This window comes from Schistocerca serialis, chromosome 2, assembly GCF_023864345.2.
Source record: "Schistocerca serialis cubense isolate TAMUIC-IGC-003099 chromosome 2, iqSchSeri2.2, whole genome shotgun sequence".
Taxonomy (NCBI): domain Eukaryota; kingdom Metazoa; phylum Arthropoda; class Insecta; order Orthoptera; family Acrididae; genus Schistocerca; species Schistocerca serialis.
Window position 1 is genome coordinate 93884090 of NC_064639.1, and position 19364 is coordinate 93903453.

The 19364-nt window shown below is 43.9% G+C and overlaps 1 protein-coding gene across 1 annotated transcript in view; it reads right to left on the bottom strand.

Moving 5' to 3' along the window:
• Positions 1-4693: 4693 nt before the first annotated feature.
• The window catches only part of LOC126455747 (uncharacterized), a 120268-nt gene continuing 105597 nt past the window's right edge, over positions 4694-19364 (bottom strand). The window contains exon 3 of the mRNA XM_050091515.1: positions 4694-4921. Within this exon, the coding sequence (XP_049947472.1) occupies positions 4694-4921 (228 nt within the window). The remainder of the gene's footprint in view (positions 4922-19364) is intronic.

Sequence of the window (19364 nt, forward strand, 5' to 3'; positions counted from 1 at the left end):
TATGACCGCAGTTCACGGCTTAGTTCTATAAACTTTCGTCTTCCACCGATGGAGACGGCGTCAAAGTTTATATCGTCCCAGAAAGCTGTTGCGGTCTCACCTAAACAGTTCAGCTTTCTGAGCTTGTTTGGGACTTTCACAGATCGCTGTGTAGCTAGAGCCAGTGACGATGTCTGCAGCAGTGGAGGACGGAACCTTAGGCATAGAACTATGCCTTGGATTACGGCTGTTTGATCATAAATCAATTATCAGCAGTAATAGAAAGTTTTCTGTTATTGAATTCAAGCAGTTAGTTTACGAGTACTAAATCTTAAGAGTAAATTATGTTTTCAGTTGCTGCAAACCGGAACTCTCGCGTGTGGAAACCTCAGCGGTCGCCTGTTTGATTCCAATTGGAGATAGAGAGCGCTAGGTTTACAGTTAACCCGTTATTACATTTCCTCATAGCAGTTTATGGCGGGTCATGGCCCATCGAACATAGGCCGGTGTGAAGTGGAGCGTACACCATTAAGTTAAGTAGTGGTTCTGACTTTGTACATACGTACTGTTCGTGTTTTCCTTTTTTTTCGTTTATAAATGTCAAGCTATGGTGTTCTTTTAATCATTGACAAAGGTCTTCTTAGGCACATGTGGGTTTTATTGTTGTCCTGAAGGAGGTATAAAAATGGCTCTGAGCACTATGGGACTCAACTGCTGTGGTCATAAGTCCCCTAGATCTTAGAACTACTTAAACCTGACTAACCTAAGGACATCACACACATCCATGCCCGAGGCAGGATTCGAACCTGCGACCGTAGCGGTCGTGCGGTTCCAGACTGTAGCGCCTTTAACCGCTCGGCCACTCCGGCCGGCGAAGAAGGTATAGTTATCTACGCCGAAACCTGGGTTAACACATAACACTAGGTGCATTTTTCGCAATCGAGGCGGGTTTTTAGTTTTTTAATATATTAACCAACGATTGCTGACGCGCTGCGATGTTTAAGGTTCTTTAATGTCCTCATAAGACTTTCTACTTATCTGTAACAAAACATAAAAAAATATGTTTGTTAATCAAACTACAGAACCTGTTTCACAGAATGCGTGCTCGAAAGGAGCAAACAAGCGCTAAGGAAGACTTCTTTCCTCCATCCTTATCCTCGCCCGTTTGTCACCATCTTTCTCCCTCTGTATCTTCCTTTCTCATTCTCAGCACCATTCTCAAACACACACACACACACACACACACACACACACACACACACACAAACTGTGCGTATTCTTTATATCTTTCTATACGTAAGTAGTACAGACAGAACAATTTTGCAGCATTGATGATGATGATGTTTGGTTTCTGGGGAGCTCAACTGCGCGGTCATCAGCGCCCGTACAAAGTTCCAATTTTTACACGGTCCGATTTTTTCACAATCCAATCCAGCCACTGTCACAAATGATGATGATGAAATGATGAGGACAACACAAATACCCAGTCCCTGGGCAGAGAAAATCCCCAACCCGAGACCCCGTGATCCAGAGGGAGCACTAGACCACGAGCTGCGGATATTTCCTTTTTTTTTCTTTTTTTTCAGCATTAACTTGTCTTTAATTTCATCCATTTTCATTGAAGTCTCATGATACGATAACGGTTTTGATTTTCTCATATGTCAAGTAGGATCTACGGTATGACTTACAGAATGTTTTTATTAATATCCATGTGTCTCATTTATCCAAGGCTAGTTTAATGTCTAAGCGACACAAACCATGATTTAGGATGCTAAGCTGAGAGGGGTGCCAAGGGCGACAAAATGCTAGATTATGCAATGCGTCTTACAACTGATAGCCAAAACTTACACCACACTGACACTTGAGCTATAGAGACATTTAGAGGAGACAGACTGCTCTGAATATGGCAACTACTACAAGACGGTTACAAGTGTACAAAAACTATACGAAGTCTTAATTTCCCGGAAACACTGGGAAATGGCTAATGGCTGGCTCTGAGCGCTATGGGACTTAACATCTATGGTCATCAGTCCCCTAGAACTTAGAACTACTTAAACCCAACTATCCTAAGGACAGCACACAACACCCAGTCATCACGAGGCAGAGAAAATCCCTGACCCCGCCGGGAATCGAACCCGGGAACCCGGGCGTGGGAAGCGAGAACGCTACCGCACGACCACGAGATGCGGACGCTGGGAAATATATATCAATGCACACAGAAAGCGCATTGTGTAAAGAGTGCTATTCTTTTTTATGGGCAGACATGCCGACGGTAACTAAGTACCAAAACGGAAAAATACCATGAGATCTACAACTATCGCATTATAAATAATTTGGCTTTGAAACTTAATTGTTAGTTTATGAGAAATGGTAATGTTTTAAGACGTAAGTCAGTTATAGACAATGGCTACAACTGGGCAAAGATTGATGTAGGGAAAGTTGAAAATCTGAGCCGGACCAGAATTCAAACCAGGGTCCCTTGCTTACCAGGCCGTTGCTCTGACAACTAAGCCATCCACAGACTACGCTAGTACGCCTCATGTCAGACCTAAATTCTTAACTTATCCGCGTACTACTAATGCAGTGCCATTTGGTAATTATCTTCATTACTTGCAGCATTTCGCTGACTCTCGTAAAAGTTCGAGCTTGGTGTGGATCCGCACCGAAGATATCATTCGCCGCCTTTGCCACAGTTACACTGAAGCGCCAAAGAAGCCGGTATAGGCATGATGGGATATGTAAACATGCATAAAACGGAGCTGCGGTCGCCAATGCCTACATAAGACAACACATGTCTGGCGCAGTTGTTACATCGGTCATTGTCGCTACAATGGCAGGTTATCAAGATTAAAGTGAGTCTGAACGTGGTGTTATAGTCGGCGCACGAGCGATGGAACACAGCATCTCCGAGATAGCGATGAAGTGGGGATTTTCCCATACAAGCATATCACGAGTGTACAGTAAAAGATCAATCTCCGACATCGCTGGGGCCGGAAAAAGATCCTCCAAGAACGGGACCAACGACGACTGAAGAGAATCGTTCAGTGTGACAGAAGTGCAACCGTTCGGCGAACTGCTGCAGATTTCAATGCTGAGCCATCTACAAGTTTCAGCGTGCGAACCATTCAACTGAATCGATATGGGCTTTTGGAGCCGAAGGCCCAGCCGTGTACCCTCGATCACTGCACCACACAAAGCTTTACACTTCGTCAGGGCCAGTCAAATTCGACGTTGGATTGTTAATGACTGGAAACATGGTGCCCGGTCGGACGAATATCGTTTCAAATTCTATTGTATGGAGACAATCTGACGAATCCATGGACCCTGAATGTCAGCAGGGGACTGTTCAAGCTGGTGGAGGCTCTATAATGGGGTGAGGCATGTACAGTTGGAGTGATATGGGGAGTCTAGATATGATTCTGACAAGTGACACATACGTAAGAATCGTGTCTGGTCACCTGTATTCACTCATGTACATCGTGCAATACGGTGGATTTGGGCAATTCCAGCGGGACAATGCGACAACTCACACGTCCACAATTGCTGTAGAGTGGCTCCAGGAACACTTCCGCTGGCCACCAAACTTCCCAGACATGAACATTATTGAGAATATCTGGGATGCCTTGCAACATGCTGTTCAGAAGAGCTCTCCACCATTTCGTACTCTTACGAATTTATGGAGAGTCCTGCAGGATTCTTGGTGTCCGCTCCCTTCAGTACTACTTCAGACATTAGTCGAGTCCAAGTCACTTCAATGTGCTGGCGTGGATAATAGTACTTTCCTACAGGCATTGCTGTAATTATAAAAGTGTTTAATAAGAAGTAGTCTTTTACGATTGCAGTTAAGTTCTGAGAAAATTTCCATACCGAGGTGCATCGTTATGCAAGAGCAGTGGGATCTGTTTGAAATCTGGACCACTAAAGACTCCCGGTCGTTCTGAGCCATATTTCACGGCACAATGGGGTCGGGGCAGGGCTGAGGAAGTCCCAATTCGAACTGAGTAGGAAGGGAGCAACAGGACTGGCATTCTCCTAACAGTTGACAAAAACCTCTCCAAAACTTTGGTCTGACTGGAGGATTGGAACTGCTTCAATTTATTTCTGGGACAAAGTTGTGAATTATCACAGACTAAAATTTAAAAAAAATAATGATCTGTATGTGTTTAAATGTTTATGTACGTGTTGTCTGTTGGTTGTGTGGACTTGTGACGTGCCCGACACTCCGTGTTCGAACCGTAAAATTATTCACTAACGTTTCACTGCCGACTGCAGTCGACACCTGTAGAAATGAAACATCGGCGTCCCTGTTCCGACCGCGAACTTATGTGGCATTACTTTCTTTGATGTCGAATGCATGTAATACCTCTCTAAGAGGTTTCTTAATTGTGGACTACAACTAATCGGTAGCTAGAATCCGTAGTTTTGTGCTAGGTAGGAACTCATATTTTAATTTATTTAACTACCTCTTCCTTTCTACAAAAAATATTGTATTATTTGTAAATTGAACGCTAAGATATGAAATTGTACGTCATAGACTTCGCATTTCAAAGTATGATCAGTTAAGGTCCTCTTTATAAGTTTGTTGAAGGCGTGAGTCCATCATACGTTCGGTTAAACGGCTGCCGATGAGCCTTTTGCGGGCTGCAGCGCGTATCAGTACGTGGGACCCCACGGCCACACGAATACACAGGCACCCTTGCCAAACACTGTGGCCCTATTCTGGGCAGCGGAGAGCAGGTGTAGGGTGGGGCTGTGGGGCTGTGCCGAGCGGCCCTTTGTGAGGGCGAGGTCCTCGACCGCGCACCAGGTCAGCCACCCCTACTGGTGGGGGTGGAGGGGGTGAGTGTGGCCGTGATAAATAGGCGGCGGCGGCGGCCGAGCGGGCCAGTAGCGGTGAGTTGGGGGTTGGGTGAGGAGGCGGGCGCCCGTCTGCCGGCGTCCGCTGTAATAGCGTACCAATCTTCTGTCCATCTAAATTCTGCTGTCGCGTGTGTGACAAGTCGTATTCTAGCTGCTGGTCTAAAGTTTCAAAGGTGTTTGCTGGTGTTTAACCACATCTGGTAAATGCTGATAACGCTACTGCTGGTACAGTCTTTCGAATGCGAGATATGTCCGAATACTGTTTTCTCAAAATATCGACGTTCTTGGAGAACCATTGCTGGTACGAGATATAGAAACCAATCAAAATCTGATTTCGCTTCACTTTTCCGGAAAACAAATCTCTGTTACGTGGATAGAACTCACGAAATTATCCATCAGTTGGTTCGCATGCATTTAAGTCGAAAGAAAATGGTACCTTGCGTACAGGTTGCCCCACGATTGACAGAAACTAACACTTTAAAAACCGAAAAACAAAGTACAAATATTGGGCAACATTGTTTATTTCATTATTCCATTTTTTGCCGTGAACGAGCTTTCGCCTTTCTAGTCGATCGTCAGCTGTCTTAGGAGTGAACAGACAGTCCACACTATGCCAGCGAGTGAGTCTCCCTGTACAGAGACTATTTTCAAAGGTGTTATTTCAAAAGGTGTGAGCCATTATGCGTCTATACGAAAATAAGATCTGAATCATCTGACATTGCTACAAACGAAGAAATATTACTGAAAAATATAATGAATGTATAACTTCATATGTATAACTACAAACCCATAACTTCCATGTTAGATTGACCTCAGTACATTACACTTCAGAAGTCATGCATATGTCAGTTACATTCTCCTCACTATACACAATCTGATATTGGCATGCTTGCAACAGCATGCAAGTAGTGTAACAAATTATGTTCGAGCGCCTTTTGTTAGTGTGGGTTGCCTGCATCAGGGGCAGGTATGCACTCAGAGTGGGTTGAATTGTTTGGGGGAGGAGACCAAACACCAAGGTCATCACTCTCATTGGATTAGGGAAGGATGGCCAAGGGAGCTGGCTGTACTCTTTCAAAGGAACCATTGCAGAATTTGCCTTCAGCGATTCAGGGATATCATGGAAAACCTAAATCAGGATGGCCAGATGAGGGATTGAACCATTGTCCTCCCGAATGTACTCAGGGACAAACCTAATGTTCTCCTTTGATTGACATATCATTAACCTATTGTTCTGCTAAAAGGATCCTTCCTTTTCACTAACAGGTACTTAACCTACTGTTCTCCCATCCCCTCTCCCTCTCCCCCCCAGCTCACAGGAAAAGTCCCCCTCACCCCTTGATGCTACAGGTACACTTTCAGGTCTGAGTTATTGGAATAGCCCTTCTCACTCTCATAAATTAGATTGGCTACTTAATTAAATTGATCAATTAATTAAACTCTGCCCCTCTGGTAGAACCCCTCCCCTCCCATCTCTTCGTGGAAATTGGCGGGAAAGAGACGCAGTTGATTGGTCATTTGGAGGTAATTCGATTGCAGTATATGGAATATTGTTTAAACAGTTCAAAAAATGTGTGGAATATTGTTTATTTAAAAAATTTAGAGGATTTATGGCACTGTGTGGAATACATGGAAATTGGTGACTCTATGGTGGAAACTCAAAGGTATATTGTTTATTTACAAAAAATTCAGTTTGTGGGAGTTGGATTTCTCTTGCTCATCATTCTCTGCTGTTTGGAAACATGTAGTAAGCTATTCACCACCTTTGATACCAAATTAAGTGTCCACCCACCATTCTCTGGTACACTTTTCGAATTTCACAAGCTTTTGAATGCTATTTCTGGCGCATTTTTCTCTGTCAACCACCCCTTTAAACTATTGTACTGGGTTTTACATAAAAATTATGCAAATTAAGCTGGTCTTCTGCACTTAACCTGCTGTTCTGCTCCATGTCACCCACTCATGCACACCCTCCCATTAACTATTGTATGGCGAACACCGTGCTGATCTAAAAAATTTATGCAAATTAATTAAATCGATATTCTTCGTATGTATGGGGAAGTTTTTTCTAATTCACAGAATTCTTTTGGTCAGTGCAATCGATCGAATATAGTTTAAACAAAACATCACTAGTAAAAAACACATCTCGCCACCTGATGCCCAACGCCAATGCTGCCGACTCCTCACACACTCCCAAAAGTCGGGGTGCATCATCAGCCCCTGCGAAGTGATGACGTGGCGGTCAGCTGCCGAGCCACATACAAGTGTCCATTCGGGTCCCGCAAGCATGAAGTGGCGGCATCCCTTTCATACTTGACACCTGAGAAAATCCTGTCGAAATACGTGTTCACCTAGGCACCATGCTGGCGCGATATCTCTCTACCTGTGGATACTGATGTCACAGGTTGTGCTACATAAATCTCTTACAACGCTTCCCAGAATAGTACGGGTGCATTGTACCTAGCGATCCTAATGGGACAGCCTGTTCATGACTGAATTTACCTATCAAACTGCTGCCCCTGCTGTGTGTGAGCACCATCTGCCATTGTTTTGTGCAGACGAGACATTCGCGGCAAAACTATTTTGCACAGATCGCCACATTACAGTGACAGTTAAACCCCATAAAAGTTGTGTACATATCATCAAATACATACAAGACTCACAAAGATATTGGGAACCAGGAACATATTTACCAGTGTAACTACAATTAAGTATTACGATTGTTGCTGCAATCTGACACTGACCGATTTATAGGTAATGTATCCTCTTGACAGCTGTGGTTTTGGAAGAAATCTCAGTACGTATGGCACACAAATTTTTCCACATAAAAATCTCTCTCATACCCTAGCGGTCATCGATGCACTGAATCTATACGTGTCTCATGATAGGATACACACTCATTTTCTCTGATCATGCAAGAACATAAGCTACAGTAACATTACAGTGCAATAAATACACATTTTACACAAACACTGCAGTTATCTTTTATATCTCTACAGCACCAAAAAAAATTATGGTATATATACACTCACACTGGCTATATGTTTAGATTCTCTTTAGTCCTAGAAAATTATCTGACAAAGTTTTTGAATCAACACTTCTGGAAGGTGCTGTATCCTGCCAAGATTCTCTCAGACAAGTGTTATGAAGGGCAGGTGTCCGGCACTATGTGATAATGAATGCTGCACCCAATGATGTAATGCTTGGAAGGACATCACCAACGCAGTTTGGTGTACTGTAATCAACATAACTATCGATATAACAACAAGGAAAATGCGAGGGTACACTTAGGTGTGCCAAAGAGGGGACGTATTGTTTCAACTGCATTGCCCGACACGTTTGTACACTATAGCAGGTTCAGTTGAACACTTTCATTGCCACATTGTGCAGCTATTTACGAAATGAATCTGTCACCACTTACGTTCGGATAGACTCCTCAGTGCATTGAAATCACAATTCGCAATGTGCAATCTATCCTCCCATTATGACTAGACATTCGTAATTTTTTTTTATATGAATAGTAATTTGCTTACTTCTCACAAACGTATGTCGGAACATAGGCAACGGTACCTTTCTATTGAAGCAAGAGCATGATATTTCTATCAATTGTAGGCGTATAAAAAAATCATGAGATGTCCACATTTGCAGCAGCTAGGTCTCGTTTTCGCACTGCAAAATAGCCTCCCGCCATTACGTATTTTTTGATGACTAAAGGATGTGATTAAAATTTTAAAAAGCCCTAGAACCTTCTTGGTTTATCGATTTCACCACTTCCACGAAACCGTTTGGCATTGTCGATACTTGTAAATCCAGCCAATATGCAGTGGTATCTTTTATATATACACATTCAGACCGCCAAGTTGGGGTTTTTGTCAGTGCATTCCATTCATATATTCCACCATCTAGATCATACAACTATCCCATGACTGGGGAATCATTGTGAGCGCAAACAACACAAGAATACATTCATTTGGAGTTAATTTTCACAGGCGGAGTAGGTGGGTGTAGAAACTGCATAACTCTCGTAGTCTAAGCGCATTTTTGAGTTCATGCTGTTAAGCACCGAACCTGTTTAACACATTAGAGCAAGAGTAGGATTAGCGCGAGATGGATCTGTCGTTTCAGTTGGCAAAACTGAGTGTCTTACGAAAAAACTAAACAAGCTGTTAGAACGTTATGCTTAGAGAACCAGCAAATGTGTCTTCCTCTCATCTTTCACATGCTAGATACAGCCGCCACAATTGATGTTCCCTCAACTAAATGTAGGAGCGAAATGTGCAGATACGGTCAGCCAGACAATTTACGTGGGAAGGAATAATGGTCCAGCGCAAACACACGTCCATATTGAATCTTCTCAAATTTCCACGCGATCACGAAAGCTGATGAACACATACTATGTATCAGTTCACTATTCGGCCGTCCAGAGAACAACACAGTTAAGTCAGCTACATTCCTGCATACAAGCAAGCCTCTCCATTCAGACAGCTCTTACCGTTAGCCGGAAACGTGAATCATTCTTCCACAGGCCGCTGCAGCGCACCAAGCACAAATAGACAGAATCGCCCTAGCAAACTGACCACATATATATTTTGTCACTGTACATACAGTTAAATATTACGATAGCGGTCTCAATTGGACGACATTCGACAATGAGCGAAGTATCGGAAATAACCTTGCTGATGGCTGTGGCCCTTGAAACAGAAATATCTGTACCATTCTTATGACTTGACATACTCTTCTCTTTGATGTCACAGTATTCCACATCAAATCCATATGTTCCTTACGACTGGACATAGTCATTTCCTTTGCACATGTCAGAATACACACTCTCTCTCTCTCTCTCTCTCTCTCTCTCACACACACACACACACACACACACACACACACACACACACACACACACACACACACATACTTTATAAGCCTGATGCTCAAGGCGAACCTATCACACATCCGCTACTACTAAGTATAAAGCTTCGCCAATAACTGACTGCTGGCGATACATAACAACACTGACAGAAAATTAGCGAAAGGTGGACATGTCTCATAAGTTTTTCCTGCGAGTACTACCATTGTGTCTTAGAAAGAGAGGCATAATCATCTCACAAACCGCAATATGTTAAAAAAAAAAAAGAACACGATGGCAACGACCATATTACTATCGCAATCGGTCTTGGTTGTACAGGTACACATGAATATTCATGTAAAAGCTATACTGGCTTTATAAATCGATGTATGGCATTACCTCTGAATGAATTGATTTTTCCAGACAAATACCGTGACACTGAATGTCGATGGCGATCGTAGGAGTTTATATTATCAGACCAGCAGTGCGGTTACCCATACCTCATGATGCGACCTCATGATAAAATCGCTGAGTTTCGAAAGTGATTCAGCTGGGGCACGTGGTATGAAACAGATATTTCCAATGCCTTCATGCCGCCGCTAGTTATTTCTCCAGTATTTGTAACGTATTTTGTCTCGATGCCATGTCAGAGGTTCTGCGATATGCCTACTAGTTTATAGGCAAAGGTTGATTGAGAAGGATCACAAACAGTAGATGGTGCGCTGATTGACGTTGTACGAAAAGCACACAGGCTTCTCAGATTTCTAGTGTTACACTGTCCACTAGAAATGCTGTTTGGAATAAGGAATCAAGTCTTTGCATTCAACCACATACCTGCATTGGATCCCATGGAGAATTCCTTTAATGATTACAGCCGCTAGTGATTCATATGGCACTCCCATATGTCAAAACGAGTCACCTTTCTCGAACTTGTTTGCTACAGTAAAATTCCAATGTGGTTTTAGCTAGTCTCTATGCATCTTGCAACTGCCCCACAGACTCTGCCCTACTATCCCTGCAGCTCTGCACATGTGATCGTTCCAGTTTCAGTCGGAACTGAGTAGAAGTCAGAGAAAACTATATCTACCACCTTCTGCAACCTGAGTAGAAACAGGCTAAGCTGAGTTAGTATGACAAGACTGTGTTGTGACCATTCGATGGAAATGGGAACATGTTGGTGTAGCTCTGCCAGCTACGTATGATGTGTAAGGTCTCTGCCGAATGAAGCCTGCTCCTGCAACATGAGGTACTTTAAAAGACAGTACGAGAACTGGGAGAAGGACGAGGATTTTGTTACTGCATTGTGGTGCGTCTCCAAACTTCATACAGATACTTTAGTCTCGAGCAGGTTCACATTGCTCAGGTCCCATTCACATCTATCACCCCAAATGCTATCATCGTTATTCTGTACCATCCAACAGCGAAAAATTACGAACTATAAAAGCTACACTAACTTCATCTGATAGAGATCTCCATTAGATTTGTACTGCATCTCTCTCCTCCCATATGTCGAAATCAAATACTGTCTGCATGCCGGCATCGAGCACATGTGACAGTCCTATTAATTAAACAGGTATTGATCTATTGCACAGAGAAGTGTAAAGCTGCATCGCCTGCACTGTAGGAGGATGACCATATCCCATAAACTATACAATAAGTCACAAGAGACGACCCCTGTTATCCTGTGTCGTTGTTTGAAACATTGCTTTTTCTGCTGTAACACGTTTTGTACACTACCATAATTCCGTTTCTCCGCCACGACTTCAGGGTCCGTGTCAGGTTCTAAATGGATATTATCACGTTCTGATTCATAGATTCTCACAGGGAACTAGACTTTGCATGGTATAAATCATGTTGTTACTGCTGCTGCCAAACCACACCACACACACTGGATGATTTTAAATAAAAGACAATTACAACATAAGGGAACTGGAAAAGTTTGGCTGCATTGTGGAGAGCTTCCAAACTGCTGTCCAAAGGTGACTGACGACCTCTACATCTAAACTCAACTGTCACAGTGACAGAATAGCTGACGGCTCTGTGTCCCAACTGATTCCTCATATTTCAATCATTCACGCGATCACTGTGTCGGTGCTAGCCAAGCCCCAGAAGGTGTTGCCCTTCCACCAAAACACTTTCTCTATCTCAAACAAGAGATGTAAGTCAATCATTATGTGGTAACCAGTCGATGGATGAGGTCGAAAAGACACAATCGGTGTACCGTAATAATAAGCATCAACACTGACCAGTGGTGCAACAGCATGTTACCCAATTTCATTTCAATGTCATAGCTAAACGGCCCCTTCTCCACTTTGCGAGTATCATTGCAAATGTAGATAGATGACTGTGAAGAACATCCATTCATGGTTAATTCTCGAACATATACATCATCAAAAGTAAACCAGACAACACCCTACATGTTTCTGGCGTCTTGAGTATACTGCATAATTTACGATCTATCTCTATGCAGATGGGTGTCACAGAGCATTCTCGCAGTCTTAGGATAAAATTAGAGACTGAAAGACTCTGTCGCACTGTCTTTGACCAACCTTCTCTGCAGCACCACTACCGATTTAATCTGCATCTGACCAGAAGTAGACCACTACATTCCACATCTCGGGAATGAATGGAGATTGATGAGCCCTCGCCCATCCAAGTGCACAAAATTTCTCCAGGCGTGCCCATGTCAAGGAGGTTTGCACCCCTTATTGGTGTATAGTAGTAGATCTGAAAGTGTTGTGATGTAACAGCAGATGGTTAAGGGGAAGAAGACATGGGTGATTTTTACGCATGATGGAGCTCCAGATGGATCGAGTTCAAAGCGTTTTACATAAATCAACTATGCTATCAATTTTAAATTATTGTTCTAGTGTGTGGGATCAGTGCCAGGAGGGTGTTGGTAAGAGAGAACTTAAACTCATACACTCATAAGTCTGGAAGGTTCTGCACTTAAAACGGGCTGTATGCTAGATCGCTTCAGTTTCCAGCCTGTCAGTCATCTGGAATGAGCACTGCTAGTATTCCAGTGTAAGAAATATATTTGCACCACATGAAATACATCCTTGCTGGAGGTTTCTGTGCGATAAATTAAGGTAACAAACTGTAAAACGGAAAAAAACTACTTCCTTAAAATATAGATTCTGTGTGATATGCACACAATTAAGCTTTCCAGAGAAGCATAGCGTCCAGTGTTCACACCTGATCATGGTTCACAAATTACACTATGCCTGCCTCAGTCCAATATAAAAAGATCATTAGTAACAGTGAAAACCTCTTACAAGGAAACGGATAAACGTATAGCAGTGGCATCCGACCATGTGAAATTACACGTCATGCCACCACTAACTCTGTAAACAGGACATCTATCAAGCAGATGTATACATGGGGATTGAGCTGTGTCACAAACACCTATTGCTAACTTCGCATCACCTCAATTATGAAACTGAAGTCTCGATTTCATATGCGAGATGCAAGAGTACATCACAAGAGGAGACATTACCCATAGATCGACCTGTGTCAGACTGCAGCAGCAATCGTAATATTTAATTGTAGTTACACAGGTAAATATGTTTCTGGTTTGTAATATTCTTGTGAGTCTTGTATGTATTTGAAGATTTGTAGACAACTTTTGCGAGTTTTAACTGTCAGTGCAATGTGGCGATCTCCACAAAATAGTTTTGCCACTGAAAGTCTCGTATGCAGAAAGCAATGGTGGACAGTTCCCTCACACCAGCAGCAGCAGCAGTTTGACAGGTAAATTCAGTGACGGATGGGCTGTCCCGTTAGGATCGCTAGGAACAATGCACACAGTGCTATTCTCAGAAGCATTGAATAAGGTTAATCTAGTGCGACCTGTGACATCAGCATCCACAGGTAGAGAGGTATCACAGCAGCACTGTGCCTAGATGAACATGAATTTCGTCAGGAATTTCTTAGGTGTCAAGCATGAAAGGGACTCCACCGCCTCATGCTTGCGGAACCCGAATGGACACCTGTGCATGGCTCAGCTGCTGACGGCCGCATCATCACTTTGCAGTGGCCAATGGTGCACCCCACCTCCTGGGGGTGTGTGCGTGTTTGGCGCCATCAGCGTTGTGTGTCAGGTGGCAGGATGAGTCTTTTACTAGGGATCTTTTGTTTACACTATATTTCACCTATTTCACTGACCAATAGTATGTTGTGAATTAGAAAAAAACTACCCCACAAATGTGAAGATTTACATAAATTTTTAATATCAGTATTATGTTAACAGTACAGTAGTTAAGGGGAGGGTGTGCGTGAGTGGGTGATATGGAGCAGATCAGCAGGTTAAGTGCAGAACACCAGGTTAAATTGCATAATTTTTATCTAAAACGAAAGTGCAATAGTTTATGCGAGTGCGTGACAAAGAAAAATGCGCCAGAAATAGTGTTCAAAAGCATGTGAAATTCGAAAAGTGTACCAGAAAATGGTGGGATGACTTAACTAATTACTTAATTTGGTATCAAAGGCGGTGAACAGTTTAAGGAAATGGGGGTGACATGGAAACCACTTAACAAAACAATAGGTTAAGTGCTGCCAAATGGCCTGTAATGAGATATTAACAGTAAGAGAGAGCAAGAGTGGGACACGGACGGGGAGAGGAGAATGTAGTGGTAGGGCTGACGGCACCCTAGGTCATGGCGTGCATCGGAAGACAACGCACACTGATCTGTATTTGTACGCAGACAGTTGCCACCGCCCTTCACAGAGGAATGGTGTACTTAAAACTCTAGTACATAGGGCGCGCACTATCTCTGACGCAGAGAGTCTACCCCAGGAATTGGAACACCTGAGAACTGTATTTCGAAAAAATGGGTACTTAGAGTGGCAGATTCAACATGCTCTCCGCCCAACCACAACAGCACAACCTGTGGAGATGGATGAAATCACGTGGGAGGAGGTAGGCACTGCGTTTATTCCATATACAGGCGCACTCTCGGGGAAAATCGCCCGCATTTTGAAGAAACACCGGGTCGGAACTGTGTTTTGTCCTCCGAATAAAACTCGTGCACTGGTGGGGAGCGCCAAAGATGACCTCGGTTTGAGGAAGGCCGGCGTGTACCAGATTCCGTGTCAATGTGGCAAGTCGTATATTGGTCAGACGATGCGTACCGTCGAGGATCGATGCCGTGAACACCAGAGGCACATTCGACTGATGTATCCGAGCAAGTCGGCGGTCGCTGAAAATTGTTTGTCGGAAAATCACGCTATGGAGTATGAAAGCACGAGGATTCTGGTACAGACGTCGAGATATTGGGGCAGCGTTGTTAGAGAGGCCATCGAAATTCGCACCAATGACGACCTCATAAACCGTGACTGTGGCTATAATCTGAGCAAGGCTTGGGAACCAGCGATTGGGTTAATCAAGAGTAAATCGAGCAAACGTATAGTTGTGAGGACCCCGGCGGACAGAGCCATCACACCGACATCATCTCAGACGCCGTCGCAATTTGTTCCACCGCGCGACCGTGGCGCGGGGCACGGACAGCGGAGGGAGCGCGCCGCGGGCGGAGGGTATTTAAATCGGCCGCCGCCGCGACCGAACACAGTTCCACCTGAGCAGCTATAGCGCACGGATCTCCGTGCCGGCACATTCACAGGAGCGCAGTGCGTTAGTTCACCTGATGACGGCGACATGTATGATCGCCGAAACATTGTGCCCGTTGGACACCGTAGACCGGCAGTACACCCGTGGATATTTTGATTATCTTTACGTGGTGTTTTCCGAGGTACCGCCAATGAACCGATGATGCCTCCATAATCACCATCAACCTCACAGTAGAGCACATCAAATGCAAAAAGAGCCAACCAATTGGCTCCATTTGCCTAAGCAGCAGGAAGTGAGTAGTATTCACACCTTGATCCTGTGTTCTAGGATAGATGCACTGAGACGACATTTGTTTTGTGTATACAGATGGTCCTAACCCAAGGACTATCCAGAGTAATTGACCCTATCTTTTTATCACCAATAGAATGCAAGGATAAGCACCAGAAAATCACGTTTTTATGCGCGTCATTTTGGAAGATATTAAGTACGCACGCTGTCGCATGCATAACGATATTTAATATTTTTGTAATACACTGCCTGACAAAAGAGCGAAGCACCAAGGAGCGAACGAGGAAACAAAATGAAACTTTACGTGTTGAGAGGGTACAAGATGTTATTTGAGTGATTACAAAATCGACCCGAAGGTGCAAGTAACCTGCCAATATGGGCGTACGTAGGAGTGTGACGTTGCATCTCCTCTGACCTGGATGCACGCAAACACTCCGCTGAGAAGCCTTACAAATCAGCATATTGCACGGTACTATTACCCATCCAACTGTAGCCCCCACTAAACTCTGTTGGGTGCTGATAATGCCATCCTCCCCTGAAGCCATGTGGCCCACAGCTGTTGTAACAGGACCCGGCTATCCCGTATATACTGCCACTGGGAGGGTTGACTGTCGAGCTGGTGTCACTCTTGTTCTATCGGGGAAAGATCTGGATCACATATCCTATTTCAACTTAAATTATTTCCTCTTTCCTTCCTATGGTGCTGCCATCACGTTTTTTCCCTTGTGTAGCCCATCTACATCTACAGGGTTATTACAAATGATTGAAGCGATTTCACAGCTGTACAATAACTTTATTATTTGAGATATTTTCACAATGCTTTGCACACACATACAAAAATTCAAAAAGTTTTTTTAGGCATTCACAAATGTTCGATATGTGCCTCTTTAGTGATTCGGTAGACATCAAGCCGATTATCAAGTTCCTCCCACACTCGGCGCAGCATGTCCCCATCAATGAGTTCGAAAGCATCGTTGATGCGAGCTCGCAGTTCTGGCACGTTTCTTGGTAGAGGAGGTTTAAACACTGAATCTTTCACATAACCCCACAGAAAGAAATCGCATGGGGTTAAGTCGGGAGAGCGTGGAGGCCATGACAAGAATTGCTGATCATGATCTCCACCACGACCGATCCATCGGTTTTCCAATCTCCTGTTTAAGAAATGCCGAACATCATGATGGAAGTGCGGTGGAGCACCATCCTGTTGAAAGATGAAGTCGGTGCTGTCGGTCTCCAGTTGTGGCATGAGCCAATTTTCCAGCATGTCCAGATATACGTATCCTGTAACGTTTTTTTCGCAGAAGAAAAAGGGGCCGTAAATTTTAAACCGTGAGATTGCACAAAACACGTTAACTTTTGGTGAATTGCGAATTTGCTGCACGAATGCGTGAGGATTCTCTACCGCCCAGATTCGCACATTGCGTCTGTTCACTTCACCATTAAGAAAAAATGTTGCTTCATCACTGAAAACAAGTTTCGCGCTGAAGGCATCCTCTTCCATGAGCTGTAGCAACCGCGCCAAAAATTGAAAGCGTTTGACTTTGTCATCGGGTGTCAGGGCTTGTAGCAATTGTAAACGGTAAGGCCTCTGCTTTAGCCTTTTCCGTAAGATTTTCCAAACCGTCAGCTATGGTACGTTTAGCTCCCTGCTTGCTTTATTCGTCGATTTCCGCGGGCTACGCGTGAAACTTGCCCCCACGCGTTCAACCGTTTCTTCGTTCACTGCAGGCCGACCCGTTGATTTCCCCTTACAGAGGCATCCAGAAGCTTTAAACTGCGCATACCATCGCCGAATGGAGTTAGTAGTTGGTGGATCTTTGTTGAACTTCGTCCTGAAGTATCGTTGCACTGTTAAGACTGACTGACGTGAGTGAATTTCAAGCATGACATACGCTTTCTCGGCTCCTGTCGCCATTTTGTCTCACTGCGCTCTCGAGCGCTCTGGCGGCAGAAACCTGAAGTGCGGCTTCAGCCGAACAAAACTTTATGAGTTTTTCTACGTATTTGTAGTGTGTCGTGACCATATGTCAATGAATGGAGCTACAGTGAATTTATGAAATCGCTTCAATCATTTGTAATAGCCCTGTATATAATCACTCTGCTAGTCACAATTAAGTTCCTGGCGGATGGTCATCCAACCACTGTCATATTATTCCTCCACCGTTCCATTCTCTACAGTTCCAATCGCGAACAGCGCCGTGCGATCTTCAGTTTTCCTTATTTTATTATGATGATAATTTCTTCCTAAGTAGATGGGGTCCAACGAAACATTTCCGCACTCTGAGGAGAAAGTTGGTGATTGAAATTTCATGAGAAGATCCTGTTGCAACGAAAGGCGCCATTGCTTTAACGATGACCACCCCTACTCCCGTATCTCATCCGTCTCTCTGTCTGCTCTACTTCCGCGATAATGCAAAACGAGATGCCCTTCTTTCAACTTTATCGATGTTCTCCGTCAATCCTATCTGATGTGGATCCCACACCGCACAGGAACACTCCAGGAGAGGGCGCACGCGCTTAGCGGAAACATTCCATTTAATAGGTCTGTTGCATTTTCAAAGTGTTCTACCAACAAAAGGCAGATTTTGGTTTGCTTTCATAAAGTTATCTATGTGATCGTTCCAATTCCAGTTATTCATAATTGTAATCCCTACTTATTTAGTTGAATTGGCGGCCTTTAGATTTGTGTGATACGTCTTGCAACCGAAATTTAGCGGATTCCTTTCTATACTCATGTAGATGGCTTCGCATGTTACATTATTTAGAGTCAATTGTCCCTTTTCGCACAATACTGATACCCTTTATACGTCATGTTGTAATTGGTTTTGATCATTTGATGACTTCAATCGCTTATTGACACCAGAAAGAGCAGAAGGGCTGAAACACTTCTTTGTTTTACTCGATTGCTTTCCGTCAGTTATTACAAAATGTGACTTTTCTGACAGGATATCACGAATCCAGTCGCCCAACTGAGATGATACTCCATAGGCATGAAATTTGATTAGCTACCTCTTATGAGGAACGGTGTCTTTGTATTCAGCTTTTCCTTCTTTGCTGAGCACTGGCTTGCAGTGAGAACGATATTTATGCAGGTGCTTCTCTTTGTTCCAATGCTCTTTTTAATTTTCCTACAGCCGGAATCTATTATTCCCATAGACATGCATACTTTTGTATTTGGGCTGCAAACATTCCAGCTTAACCATTTCACAATTGTTGTCAGTCTCATTTTTTAGACGTCTACATTCCCATTCAGACGCTCCATTTGCTGTGCTCTGTAATACGGTGGCAGTAGGTAAATGAGATGCGTTTCCTGCCGACCATCTTGCCTGTTCGTTCCTGTGTAGGAAGGTGTGAGTAATTGAGTAGTGTGTTTCGGGTGATGGCTTGCAAGGAACCCCTTGCTTTCGAGGTCGCAAATTCACTCTTTAGTGAGGCTCTATTGAAAGTGTGGGCTTACCAGATATGGCAGTAAAACAATAGCTGCTGCTCACCATGTGCACCAGGAGGGTGGCAGAAAATGAGTCTCCAGAAGGTGCAGAGATTAACCTTCTATGGCTGGCTCTGAGCACTATGGGACTCAACTGCTGTGGTCATAAGTCCCCTAGAACTTAGAACTACTTAAACCTAACTAACCTAAGGACAGCACACAACACCCAGCCATCACGAGGCAGAGAAAATCCCTGAGCCCGCCGGGAATCGAACCCGGGAACCCGGGAACCCGGGCGTGGGAAGCGAGAACGCTACCGCACGACCACGAGATGCGGGCAACCTTCTATGGGATTTAGGTATTACAGTTCACGAAATAGACATCGTCGACATTAA